The sequence below is a fragment of the Limulus polyphemus genome, unplaced genomic scaffold (assembly GCF_000517525.1).
Source record: "Limulus polyphemus unplaced genomic scaffold, Limulus_polyphemus-2.1.2 Scaffold769, whole genome shotgun sequence".
In the NCBI taxonomy this organism is placed as follows: domain Eukaryota; kingdom Metazoa; phylum Arthropoda; class Merostomata; order Xiphosura; family Limulidae; genus Limulus; species Limulus polyphemus.
Window position 1 is genome coordinate 61,945 of NW_013666379.1, and position 14,619 is coordinate 76,563.

The window sequence follows — 14,619 nt, forward strand, 5'->3', positions numbered from 1 at the left end:
ATGAGGAACTTAATGTTCCCCTGTTTCCCCTGTTGAGATTGAAAATAAATAGAAATATCTCCCCTTTTTTGATGAGGAACTTAATGTTCCCCTGTTTCCCCTGTTGAGATTGAAAATAAATAGAAATATCTCCCCTTTTTTGATGAGGAACTTAATGTTCCCCTGTTACCCCTTGCTGAGATTGAAAATAAATAGAAATATCCCCCCTTTTTAGATTCCCCTGTTACCCCTTGGAGGAACTTAATGTTCCCCTGTTTCCCCTTGTTGAGATTGAAAATAAATAGAAATATCCCCCCTTTTTTATGAGGAACATAATATTCCCCTGTTATCCCTTGTTGAGATCATCAGTTTCTAGTGATGCATAGAATATAGAAATAACTTTCTTTCCGGGTGATTAAGTTTTTTGTGTTCATCAAAAAAATCGCAGTTAATAAGTATATGGAAAATAATATTAATTCTTTTAATGAAAAAATAAAATAAACACACATACTTTTTTTAAGATCTCATTTTAAATATATTTATAGCGAGTTAATGAGCGCCAGTGCTTAAACTTCCAAAGGTTTGTTAGCGGATATCGAAGCACAAAACAAGAAAATGTGATTTATTTTGAAAAAAAAAAGATATTTTTTTATTATTATTTATAACTGCAACCTTGTTTCATTGCTTGTTTCAATAAAAAAATATTCATCTGATTTGTTCTGGTAATGACCCTTGCTGTCAGAAAAAACAACTATGTTAACCTTTCTTTTGTCCCTAAAACCATCGTGTGCCACTAAGTATTTATTGTAAAGCGTCTTCTCTTTGATGACTCTTCAGAAAAGACAGTATTTCATTTATTTCCAATCTATTGGATCTTTTGTGACTGTTCTAATGACGTGCTAGCAAAATGGAACTATTTTAAGACTAGAATCTCTTGTGTCCCATTTCAAGTCTTTTTTTTATATTACCTTCCCCTTTCCAATTATATCTAAGTACTATAACACGAGATAAATAATTGTAGATCATTTGGTGATATCACAAATGGTGTTGACAAATTCTTAGTTGATTTTACGTATTTAATATTTATGCATTTTCTATTTTCATTTATTGTTTTTTATGGAATAAACTACCTACCAGTTGGATTCATAATATTTTTGTACTATACTTCTTACAGATCATACGCAGGTAACTAACGTACTTTTCAAGATGAGACAGCTCATCATCCTATTCGTTCTTCAAGGATTCGCTCATTTCGTCCCGGGATTATCGTTAGATGACTTCCGCTTGTTAAATCTTTCTGATGATCAGGATACTCTTCGAAATGCTCTAGAAAGTGTAAAGAGACGCCGACGACAATTTGAAGATGGACCCGTTCCTCCATATTATTTTGACATTCCTAACAAAGAGCTATCGGAAATAAAGAGAGGAGAAGAACTATCCTATTATCAAACCCAGAAAAGTGGAGAGATTAACGAACCGGAAGACGTTTCTTTCGACTCATCCGCGATGGACAAGAAGATTATGTGGGTTGCGAAGGAAATGGAGAAAAATCTAAAGAGGGCAACTCGAGATGAAATGTCTATCGATGTTTATAACGCGCCTTACAGAATCAACGATGCTAAGAAGAGACAAGATAACTACAAAACTTTTGACATGGGTAAGATGTTACCAGCTATGAATAATCATATTGGTTCTGGTTACGACAGAAAATGGAAACGATCCGAATCACGTTTAAACGATTTAAGAAAACGAAATTTGAAAAAAAGAAGATATTTCGTTCCTTATTCCGAGGACTATTCTGTGGAGAACTTAGATGAACCTACAGATGTATTACAGTTGGACACGTTTCCTTTATCCAGAGATGATGAGATGGCAGTTGAGTATCTCGATACCATCATTAACAAAGGTAAGTTATGTTTTTAAACTAACATAATCCTTAGCTATATTTCTAATGCAATTTGACAGGCTTATTTCGTTCTCGTACTTTATGACGTATTTAGAAGTTTGTTTAAGGTGATAAGAGTGAATAATCACAAGTTTCTATTTCATTATTTGCAATTTATGAATATTGAAAAATCGTTAGATCTAATAGGGTTAGACTTACTATAAAACATAATTTACTTCTATTAATTTCATATCATTTTTCTGGTAAATCAGATGCTTCGGATGATTTTCAAGAATTATCTCATTTTAAACATCGCTTCCCAGTAGAAGGTGTAAAGTTTCCAGATGACGAGGATAACCTTCACGACAATAGATTCGATCTTGAGAGAAACGAGAAGAATGACGAAGACAAATATTACCCTGTTTTCCAGATAGAACAGGACTTGATTCCAAGGTTTCAAAGTAGTAGCTCAAAAGACAACTATGGAGTTATGACTAAACCCATGCCACGAAAAAATAAAATCAGATCCGACGAATCGTCTAAACCTAATAAAATACGAGTACCCTCATATGACTTTCAAAACTACTACAACGATATGGCTATGCCAGGAAAGAACAAAATGGAAATTGAAGACCTGCCGAATTTTAACGTCAAAAAACGAGTTCCATCAGACTTTGAATTAGCTGATCTCCAGGAACAGCATAGACTCATGGCTATGTCAAGAAAGAAAAAAACTAACATTGCTGACTCGCTAGGTCTTCTGGAAGAGGAAATTGTTCCATCTGATCTCCAAGACGGTCTTCAGGATAACTACAGGAGCATGGTTTTGTCTGGATTGAAGAATGTAGGAAATGATGATTTTCCTGAGTTAATGAAATATACAGGACTTCTTTTAGACACTAAGACAAGTAAGCCCCAAAAGTATAATCATTTTCGAGATATGCCCAAAGAGGAGATTATGTTATATGAAAATCCAAGTGACTTAAAGAAAAGCAAAGATTTAAAACCAGTCAAAGATATCAACGATATTTACCCACTTGGGATGATGAGCCAAAAGAAAAGGAAAACTGTGGAGATTCCTGATAAATTTATGGATGATTCCTTACAAAATCTTCAAGAACTAGGGAAGCGAAGAACATTGCAAGATATCTTCGATGATCAGCGCAGAGTGTTTCATGTTCCTGGGTTTTATTCATCTGAAAGAAATTATGAGGAAGGAGATTTCTTAGACAAGGAAAATAGACTACCCTTTCTCTCTGAAGAAAAACGTTTAGCTTTGAAGAAAAGAGAAGAACATTTTAATGGTCGAAACGATAATAAAGAAGAAAATATGTTAGGGGAGCTCAAAAACATACTTAAGGATGAAGAAGAAAGAAACCGAGTTCAGAAGAGACAAGAAGAAACGGAAAAACAAATTTTAGGGAATTACAAATCAAGGAATAATGACACTGACGATATAGAAACAAGAAGCTTGTCAGATGAACAAAACAGTTCTCAGGACAAATCTGATGAAGACCTACCAGGCTCCAATAAAGGGGTGGATTTTGAAAAATGGCTCAGAAAGGAGTACATAAAAACTATGGCACAGGCACTCAATACTATGAAGAGAAAACGTAGTGAAGATTGGGTCCCCATAATTTCTCATGATTTGGAAGACAACTTTCGAAGGAGTGTTACCGAAGAGACTGATAACATACAAAACAGTAAAAAGACACAGACCCCCAAAATGTTCGAAGAAAACAAACAGAGTGATCAGCAGCGGACAAGTAAGAACATGAAAGAAAGCAAAGAAGATGAAAGTAATGGCCAAAAAGATGAAATGAACAATATCGACAACCCAGATTCCGAAGAGACATTCCAATTTACTCTCGCTGAGAATAAAATCAAAGACATCGAGCAAAGTATGCTGAACGACGCTATAGACATGATACAGAGAAATCCTGCTGAAGGAAGTAGATCTGATCTGACGAAAGCCATTCACAGAATCAGAGCTGCTAAAGACCTAGATGAAATAAGACGTGCTTTAAATCACCTTGAGAGTACTTTGGGTCAGATGGAAGAACAGGATATTTCTGAAGAAAGCGATCCATCTACTGACAATAAATCACGAAGAATTTCTTCATACTTCAATATTCTGAGAGGTAAAATATACTTTGTTCTATTTAATTTCATCCTGGTTTAATGTAACTCATTCAAGTGTTCGTTTTAATAATGGTGCACTTTATCATCAACGCAACACATCTAAATTACAGATTAGGCGGTTTCAATCTTAGTGTTTCGAGAAAGAGAAAATTATTAATGACTCAGAAACGTGTTTTGGAATTCATAATTAAGTTATCAAAAGAAATCACGTGCTCGTGATTACATTACACGTCGTATTAACTTCTGAAAATAACAAAATAAAAGTAGTTATTCAGAGAAGACACATATAATTAATATTTAACGAGGAACCTACTGAACTGAATAATTAATTCAAATACAATAACAACAACTTTTACATCAGACAAGTTCTGATTTTAATCTGATTTTAATGCTATTTTGACTCACAGTATTGAGTTATCATCATATAACTCTGACCTGATGATGCCTCGACACTATGGGTCAAAATGTTTTAATTTATTAAAATAAGAACCTGCCTACTTTAAAAGTTACTGTTATTGTATTTTGAGTTAATTATATATGTAGCTACTTTTTCTGGATGGCGCAAAAGTAACAGAGAGCAAATACAAAAATAACGTCTATAAATTAGTTAAGTATTGATTTCAACGTGTGCTCTGTCTACAGGTAATGGAGTGAAGAACTTGGAAAATCCAGCTTTTGATTTTTATCATGCACTGAAGGTCTGACTATTTAATAATTGTTTTTATTGTGCATAAGTTTCTGCTGAAAATTCAACAACAAAAGCAGCTTGGCCTCTTTAGAAGGTAAAATTATGCCCTTATTTAATATCTGAGAACTTGAAACTGAAAGGTCGATAAATATCTGAAACAATGGTTGATGGCTCATACATCGAAATATATGAGTGTGCATTTAATAGTGAGGCGTAGTCTGAGACGAAGCATTTCGGTTTTACATATTTGAGCTACTTGAAGTAAATTATAATATTTTTCACTGATCTTCATCCAGTTGTCAGGCCAGACGTAACCCAATGGTTAGCATGCCTGATTGCATATCAGAAGGTACAATATTCGAGCCGCGATATACCGCTGACCACGCTATCAGCTGTGAGAGCGTTATAAGTTCAACAGTAAGTTCCGCTATTTGTCTACAAGTACACGTATAGGTGGGGGTGTTGCTAATTGGTTGCCCTCCTTCTGATTACGGGTACTATATTATAATGACTATACCTGAACCTTAGGGGGTCTCTCACCTAGCCCATTAGCCCATATCTCCTTATTTTATTCGGTATCATATCTTATTAAAATCAAGTCGGTCTTTATTTTACGGACGTAATATCGTTAAGAACGAGAGTATCTAACTGATGAAACAATGCATTCTAATCTTTGTAATACTATAAAATTCTGATGACCTAATGTGCGGATATTCAAAATACCATCTCGATGAACAATCGAGCCATCCCTACATAGGCAGTGCTATCGTCTGCCTGATAAGTAAGAACGTCAGAAAAGTATATTTAAGTAGTTATACTCGTCGCCAGGTTCATTTTCAGTTATGTTGGAAGTTAATATTAATTACTTTTGAGATGATTCACACCATATTTTCGTACTACATGTAAGTACTAATATCTTACTTTAAGAACGGTATATATAACAAATTCAGGTTTATTTTAATGCATATTTTGCAGGAGAATAATAATTTCAGGCAAATACTAAATGCTTTGGCAAAAAATAAAACGCAGTAATTTATTCTGTATTTTATAATTGGCCTGAGCATTTACTAAATGCCTGTACACGGGTTTGGCATTTTGTCTGTGTATGCAATATTGTGAAGAAACCTCGACTAATATACACAATATCTCACATTTGTTTATACTCTTTAATTTGTTTTTTTACGTAATTAATTGGATTCATAATTTGCAATTATCACTAAACTCCAATTTATGTAAATTGTCGTAGAAAACAATAACCTTATTTTCAGAAGTAATTTTGTGTTTGAGAAATCTGTTACTTCTCCGTGTAAACATTTTACTTGTCTATGTATGTTCTCTAAGTTTATTAAGATAACGATTTTCAGACCATAGACAAGTAAAAAATAATGATTTTTAAACAATGATCACTTTAGATTTATGCTAATGCCCAATGGATGAAATTTATGTTTGTAGACTTAAAACGCAAAATTCGGGGGTTCGATTTTCTGCTGTGGACAGAGTGCAGATAGTACATTGTCTATCTTTGCGCTAAAAACAAACAAACAAAAGCTTTATGCTATTTACTTACACCAACACTCGGCTTTTACTAAATGTCAACTTTGTATGTAGGCATCTTATAAAAGCCTGGACAAATTGTAAAATATACACTAAACCACCATGTTTTTCTATTTGCCAAACTGGTTACTATTTGCTTAAAATATATACAAACACTCAAAGATAAAACAAAAGACAAATAATAACATTTTAAACCAGAAAACGGAGAAACAGAAGAAGCAGATGACATACAAAGTGCAGACAAACGAAATGAAGAAGACTTAAGCTTAAATGCTGCTTTAAATGAAAGTTTCTACCAAAGCCTTCTTGATAGTAAAACAACATCATCAGATGAACGCAATGAAGGTAAGCAGAGATTACAACTGACCTTTTTTTTTTCATTATTAAATGTTATAAATAACATCTTCATATTTCGCATAATCTTTTTTTTTAACTGTCAGCTTACAATAAAAGATTACATTACCTAAAAACTAAGTTTTAAAGGAAGAACAGTGTGTGTGTTGGGGAAAGGTAGTAAATCTGTATTTTTTGAATGTGATTAATAAGATCAACACAGTCTTCACCTACGTGTTGCAGTGAATTCAAATTAAACATTTTTTTTTTATATAAACGCCTAAAGTAATATTAAATAAATAACATTTTGAAGTGTTTTTAATTTTCTTGGTCTATCCTAACCCAAATTATCATTAATCGCGTTCTTAAACAATTCACTTATTGTACTATGTGAACACTTTTCATTGTACTCCTAGCTCTCCCACTTTCTTTGGGTTGTTTAAATTAATATTTTAAATGGCAGTACAAACAAAGGAATCATTCAGTAACTGCAGATTAGCTGAGATACAAGAGTTACTCAGGTTCTTCATGTCAGATTTTCCTTTTTTCAATGGATAAGATTAACTGACATTTATAAAGCAATAAATTATCCGATAGCTGAAGATTTATCGACTACTTCGGAATCAGAGAGCATTTCGATAAATTAAAACCAAGAGAAAAAAAAAACATTTTTATTAGAGAGAATATCACGCTGTACGCTAAAAACTGAAAAGCTGGTACCTTATATTTAACATGTAACTACTTTGATTAATATGTTTACAAAAAATAACCATATTTGCAGATGACCAATGTCCTCCTCTAGATCTGCTGACCAGTGGCTGCTCTTTCCTTGAAGATGTCTTTCCGACGATACCTATTGATCGATCACTGGAACGTGCATGTAGTTGGCTCGAAATTTGTTATAAATGTGTAAGTACTTATCATTTGGTCATTTTCAAGAAACTTAAATAAGACTAATAAGGTAATCACTGCTGAGAATCATATGTTGTGCAATTTTCAACCATATTCTTCAAAAAATATTTCTTTGCCCTTCTTTCCTTCCGCTCTTAGTTTTAATTTTAAGAAAAATAGTAAAAAGGCTATAATATTAAGCGTTTTGCTTTTTTAAAAATATTTTAAATCTCTCTTTCAAAGATTGAACTATGTCATCCGTAGCTTAATGAAGATCTTGTGAGAGTTGACTCATCTAAATATGAAGTTTTTACACGTACAAGCAGCGTTTAACCAAATAATGGAAAAATATATTGGCAATATAAAACTTACTTTGGTACATGATTTCAAAGAATAATTAACCAAGGAACAGTATCAGTATAGTAGCCTTGATTTAATTATTCATTGAATTTAGATAAATGCTAACAAATCAAATAATTTTTAAATTTCAGTTTTATACCCAATTTTGTCCATAATTTTTCTCAAAATATTCAATTATTTTTGGGGTTGTCCCAGGCTAAGACCACAGTTAAAATTGATTAATTATAATTCTGAAATATTAAACTACAAATATTTTATTACGTAATTTAAAATCTATGCTTTATAATGTGAAATATTTGGTAATTTTATTCTGCTACAAATGCTTAATAATGTGAAATATTTGGTAATTTTATTCTGCTACAAATGCTTAATAATGTGAAATATTTGGTAATTTTATTCTGCTACAAATGCTTTATAATGTGAATTATTTGGTAATTTTATTCTGCTACAAATGCTTAATAATGTGAAATATTTGGTAATTTTATTCTGCTACAAATGCTTTATAATGTGAAATATTTGGTAATTTTATTCTGCTACAAATGCTTTATAATGTGAAATATTTGGTAATTTTATTCTGCTACAAATGCCTAATAATCGTTACATTATTGAAGTAAAAATACCTTTATAATCAGCAACTGCTGTTAATCTAGGATCAAACTTCAAAATATTCATTTTTCCGCTTATATATGTTCTCATGGTCTGTAATGAAGAAGTACGTTTAACGGTGTTAACTTACTTATTTATGTTGTTGTAACATGTTCTATCGGTGGGCAGGCTATTTGGGTTTAAAAGAATTTTGGTAAAAAAATAATGTCAAGTTCAATCCACCTAAATATAACGATTTTTTTTTCTCCAATAACATTTGCTAAACGCTACGTTCACTTTCTCACAAGTTGTAGGACAAGTTCAGAAACAATGTTTCAATAGAAGCTGCGATACTAATTTTTACCTACACATAACTTACAAAATGAACTTACTTACAGAATTTATTTGCTAATAGAAGCGATAACTTTCACAACTAACACTGAACCGAATCACCCATGGAATACTCAATAACTCATTAATTATTAACTGCTCACAAAACTGATTCACAGAACTAACGCAACCAATACTCATTAAAGTCTAATTAACTGATTATTCATATTTATATCGTACTCTTGTTTCTACATACTTCCTGAAGCTTCTCGATTCTTAATATTCATGAGCTTTCTCAATTTTAACACCTTGCTTCCTCTGGTAAACATCTAAATTAAAACATTGAAATATGGATACAACAATATACTTTTCCTTTTTGCTGTATATCGATTAGAATAGTGAATTTTTAATTTGCCAAACTAACGTGTTATGCCTCGAAACAGAAGCTTTTTTTTTGCACTCATTAGAAGAATGAATAAAGTTTACGAATTCAATTAACTTTTAATAATCGAAAATATTTCCTCCTTTGATTAGTTTTAGTGAAACTTCAATTGTTTGGATTACTTTGTAAGTTACTTTCACGCTGTATTAATTGGAAGGTTATTTTTACTATGGAGAGGTAGATATTTTTTTCCTCTTCAGTGCCATAAGCAGGCGTAGCAACATTTAAATTAAACTTGGAGACGACTATCAATAAAAAAAAAAGGGCGCTGAATAAAGCTGTTAGTCTACGAACGGTTTACGAAGAAACTTAAGTTTAATCACTCTTTCACGACAACAAATTCTAGACTGTTATCCAGATTAAAAATCGTGTTTTACCTAGCAACGCACTTTTTTAGAAAACTCGGTTTTAAACTATTCTTTTTTTATTACTTTTTCTGTAGGGAGAAGCCTTCGGTCTCAGCTCCGACAACTGTGATGTTGGATTTTTGAAGGAAAGCGCCACTCTGTGTCAAGATGATGTACCATGCAACACTTTAGCTCGCGCTATGTTGGTACCTTTAAGGCAACAACGAGTGTTTTTCAAAAGAGTGGTTCCCGCTATTTGCCACAAAGAAAGTTGCATCGAAGACTTCCTGCTTACAGCTTAACTGCCATCAGCCAAGCCTTTAAAAAATACAGGATGTTGTCCTTGTTTAAATATTTGTTCGTTGCATCAGTAAATATAGGTTTTTGAAAGCAATGGTGTTTGTATAATTTTTGCAATCTCTTACATTTTACAAATTGTACTTTTTAAAACTTGCTTGCTTATGAGTGTGTAGTATAATGTTTTCATCAGTGGTCTCGCCCGACAAAACAATTTATGTTATTTTAATATGCTTAAGACAAAGTGAAAACTATTCTTTGTACTTAAAGAAGATGTGGTGAGGGAACAAGTACATACTAATCTGTTGAACAGTTCGAAAAAAAATCAGCTTAATAACATATTTATTGTTTGTTTTTTTACAACCAAGTTACTTGATTTTTCTGATGAATCCTCAGCTGTTACATCACACATGTTCAAATAAAAAATATACATCTGATAAGCATTGAAAATTCAGTATTTTGTGCATAATAGCAGAATTCAAACTGCAGGGAAAATCCTTCAGTTATCGATTCTGAAGTCACCCAGTTCCAATTTCAGAGAAAATAAAAACGCGAATGGCAGTTATGCTTAATAAAAACCATTTGGTTTGAACATACACAAATACACTGTTTCGTTCAACATATACAAAACGTTTCGCTTTCTGCAACAGGTCATTGCTTTATAGACTAATACTGAAACCAAATTATTTTTATAAGCGGTGTAAAAAATACATACAGGAGAGGTGTATAAATATAAACAAAATATTTATGAAACGAAAAGTAATAATTAAAAACCTAAACATGTCGAAATCTTTATTTTGATCAGAAAGGTACATAAAACAACAACAACAAAAATTAAGACAAAAGCGCAATATTGTGATAATTCCTGTGTTAATATAGTTGTATTTTTGACGTTCAGTGTACTGTCAACCGTCACAGTAACTACGGAAGCTTAGCCTTGTCGTGAAACTAGTGTCAAGTGTCAGGTTAAAATTACCAGTTTGTTAGTATGGTAAAAATAACAAGATGTGTTTCTGTATCGAAAACAACAAGATAACTGATAATAAAAAGAAAATGATGAACTATTCAAAACTGAATCTCGTTTTGTTTTTATTTTAATTGAAAGATTTGAGTCATTAGCAGAACTAAGCCTTTATTCCAATATGTTGAAACAAATAAACAAAATAACAGCAACAGCAACAAGGAAAAGATTATTCTCTGATGTTGTAATACTCTCGATGTGAAAATATTCCGTCTAGGTTCATTTTTGTTGCATTACACGTGGCCTGTTTAAAGCGTTCATCTCTGTGGTAATTGGAAGAAATCGCGCACAGTTAAACTCTTCTTTTACGACGTGAAAATATTCCATTCGAACTCAAAAATATATTTTACTGTTAAATGATCTCGTGACAAATCTATCAATAAAAGATGAAATCTTAGGCTAGGCATGGTCTAGTGGTCATCTTGCCCAGATTATGAATCCGAAGGTTCATGGTTTGCTTCCATTTGCCGTAACACCATGTTTACTCTGTTAGTTTAGCAGCATAGCGTTTCTGTTTAGGACAAAATGAAAAACTGTCTTCGATTTCGAGGTTAATTACATAATATTGCATGAATGTCTTTAAAATGAGAGGTCTGACGTAAACAGAAATGTGGTGTGTGTTAGTGCTTTGTAAATTTGTTTCCAAATAAATAGATTCTGTTTAGATTTTCATTCTTCCAATATATTGAGTACTATCTAAAAGGCCAAAGTTCAGTAGAATTAAAGCTTTAGTTATTTCTAAAGTCTGTATAAAACATCAAGAAGGTTTGATAATTGACAACATTAAAAAAGATGTTACAACTGAGATAAGACAATGAGTATTGACAATAATCAAAAGACGTTATAACTTATATAAGACAATGAGTACTGACAATAATCAAAAGACGTTACAACTGAGGTATGACAATAAACACTGACAATAATGAAAAGACGTTACAACTGATGCAAAACAATAGATACTTATGCAATAAAGCAACTATTATAACTGAGATAAAACAATAGATACTGACAATAAAATAATATGTTCTTACAAGGTAATAGGTAATGACAAAAATGAAAATAACGTGTTCCCAATGGGATAATGCATTAGAAACTGACAATAGAATAACCTGCTATAATTGAAGATATGCAATAGATGTTACAATAATCGCAAAACCTGTCACAACTGAGGTAATACAGTAGTTTTGACAACAATAAATAATTTGGCACAACTAAACCATAGATACCGGCAACAATAAACTTTACTGAGGCAACTTGGGGCTATACGGTAAACCTAACAATACCAAAAATCCATTAAAAAGTAGATGCTAAAGGCAATCAAAAGCCTGTCACAACTGTACAAGGTAATCAATAGGGTTAATAATCAAAATATCTTTTAATATTTATGCAAGCCAGTAGACTTGACAACATTCAAAGTATCTGTCACAACTGAGACTAAAAGTAGACACTGAGAATTGTTATAGATATGCATAAAACATCAAGAAGGTTTGATAACTGACAATACTAAAAAAGATGTTACCACTTAAGTATGACAATAGTTAATGACAATAATCCAAAGACGTTACAACTGAGATATGACAATATACACTGTCAATAATCAAAAGACGTTACAACTTACGTATAACACTAGACACTGACAATAATCAAAAGACGTTACAACTGACGTATGACAATAGACACTGACAATAATCAAAAGACATTACAACTGAGGCAAAACAATGTATACTGATACAATAAAGAAACTATTATAACTGAGCTAAAATAATAGATACTGACAAGAAATTAGCATGTTCTTACGAGGCAATAGGTAATGACAAAAATGAAAATAACCTGTTCCCAATGAGATAATGCATTAGCGTAACTGATTTTATCAAGTATATTATCGTGTGTATATTTCATAAATGTCTGGAGTAATACAATGTACGAGATAAATAGATAAACTAAGTACAATGACGCAGTGGATAAGTAATAAGTTCAAACTCATTACAGTCAGTTCTAATTCATGATGTTGTTATAAAGCAATTGTAATATAAAGTTTAGATATTTTAATTCTGAGGCCGTCACTCTAGTTTCACTGTGTTTGATTAACTTGTTTATTCGTAAATCTGCTAAATAATGGCCTATCAATGCTGTGTCAACCAGTGGGATCGAACCCCGAACTTTAAATGTTATAAACGTTTAATAAGCTTTCCGCTTTCCATTGAAACTAAACTCTTATGGAATATTTATTCCTTATAGTTGTTTTGTTTTTTCTTCTTCTCTCTTTTTTTAATGAATCCTTCCTTTTATTTTAACCCTGTTTGTTTTGTTTTATATGACCTGTCTCTCTCTCTGTTTGTCAGGTTGTAATTTTCACTGTTTGCTTGTCAGTTCAACTGCGGTAATATCATCTAGACATCAAAGTCGATTACACAGCGTTCACCAATCTAACTGTGTTCTTAATGTTTCGTTAAGGCAAGGTCATTTCGGTTATCACACGGTTTTACGCCGTTGTCTTATATATGAAAGACACACGCACGAGATTGTCAGTTATCGATGCATTAGTAAGGGAATTTGATAAATAATCCATTTCCATTCTATCTCGCGTAATCCCATTCTTTTTCTATATCGCTGCTAAACTAATGTGACAAGATGGATGCCGCACACGTCCCCACCTCTGCATATCTACGACTGACTGTTGATTTGTTCTTATCCAAGTCAATTATAGTCGGTTTCAAGATTCCTCTTATGTATCACGTTCAAGAAAAAGGACCATACTGACAAGGTTGTAATACGATGGGACACTTTGCGGCTTACTTACACGTGCTAAAAAATTGATTCATTGAAAATGAAATGTTTCAGAAGGAATCGTGAAATGGAAGCTTCGAGTTTCCAATTTTCATGATAAAAAACTATAGATTACCTTGATAACTCATGTTCTTTTTTATAAAATCCAGAATATAAGAAGCAAACGGCAACTTAAAAAAACAACTTTCAATTTCAACGGATCTGACAAAAAATATTATTATTTTTTACTTCTTGATAGGCTAAGGTAGCATGTATCTCTATATTTGTTACACGTTTTGACTGTTGTAGAGCAAAGTATACTATTATTAACACTTGAAGAAAGTTCACGACACTTGACTTCGGATTAAACAAAAGTTTCAAATATTAAAAAGGGCTCTACTGTAAAACCGAACAGTCAAGGGAAAGGGTTTTTGTTTTCTCTGAAGTCAAACCTTTTTAAACGTATATATCTCTATGTATGCAGGTCTCCCAGGGAACCTTTAAAACCTGTTTTTCAGAAGCCTTATATTTGCTCAAGGAGCCTCTAATGGTCCATAATAGTCTGTTTTTAAATGCTTCACCCTTTAAAAAAATTATATTTTTTGCTAAGGAAGACAGACACTGTGGCCAGTAACGTACGGTGTGGAAATAATAACTGAGAATACACTACAAGTAATTACAACAGTTCTACACTGAATACTGTTTATGTCTTGACGGTGGAATGAACATGCATTGCTGGAAATGTGCTAGGAACTAATAACATTAACGTGTAATCATATGAACAGACAAGACCAGCAAAGTGTATGTTGAATTACATATGCATTTACATGATACTTTGTAGAGTTCCAGAAATAAACGTTTTTCAATTGCTGTATCAAAATATTGTCTTGTAGAAATACTGAAATAAAATGATTTTTTTTCAGTTAAAAGCAATAGTATAATCCATAAGTGGCTTCTTCAGAGACATCATGTATTACAGTTCAATAGTAAAATCCATGA

General features: G+C 32.3%; 1 protein-coding gene across 3 annotated transcripts in view; it reads left to right on the forward strand.

The window, feature by feature from the left end:
* The window catches only part of LOC106460437, a 39,211-nt gene extending 28,307 nt beyond the window's left edge, over nucleotides 1-10,904 (forward strand). The window contains exons 2-6 of one of the 3 annotated variants that reach the window (XM_013920132.2): nucleotides 1,154-1,885; nucleotides 2,137-4,005; nucleotides 6,447-6,593; nucleotides 7,363-7,490; nucleotides 9,632-10,904. In XM_013920132.2, the coding sequence (XP_013775586.1) occupies nucleotides 1,186-1,885; nucleotides 2,137-4,005; nucleotides 6,447-6,593; nucleotides 7,363-7,490; nucleotides 9,632-9,838 (3,051 nt within the window). In that variant the 5' untranslated portion in view covers nucleotides 1,154-1,185 and the 3' untranslated portion in view covers nucleotides 9,839-10,904. The remainder of the gene's footprint in view (nucleotides 1-1,153; nucleotides 1,886-2,136; nucleotides 4,006-6,446; nucleotides 6,594-7,362; nucleotides 7,491-9,631) is intronic. The other 2 variants (XM_022387150.1, XM_022387151.1) reach the window with 2 other exon arrangements.
* The last annotated feature ends 3,715 nt before the right edge of the window (nucleotides 10,905-14,619 follow it).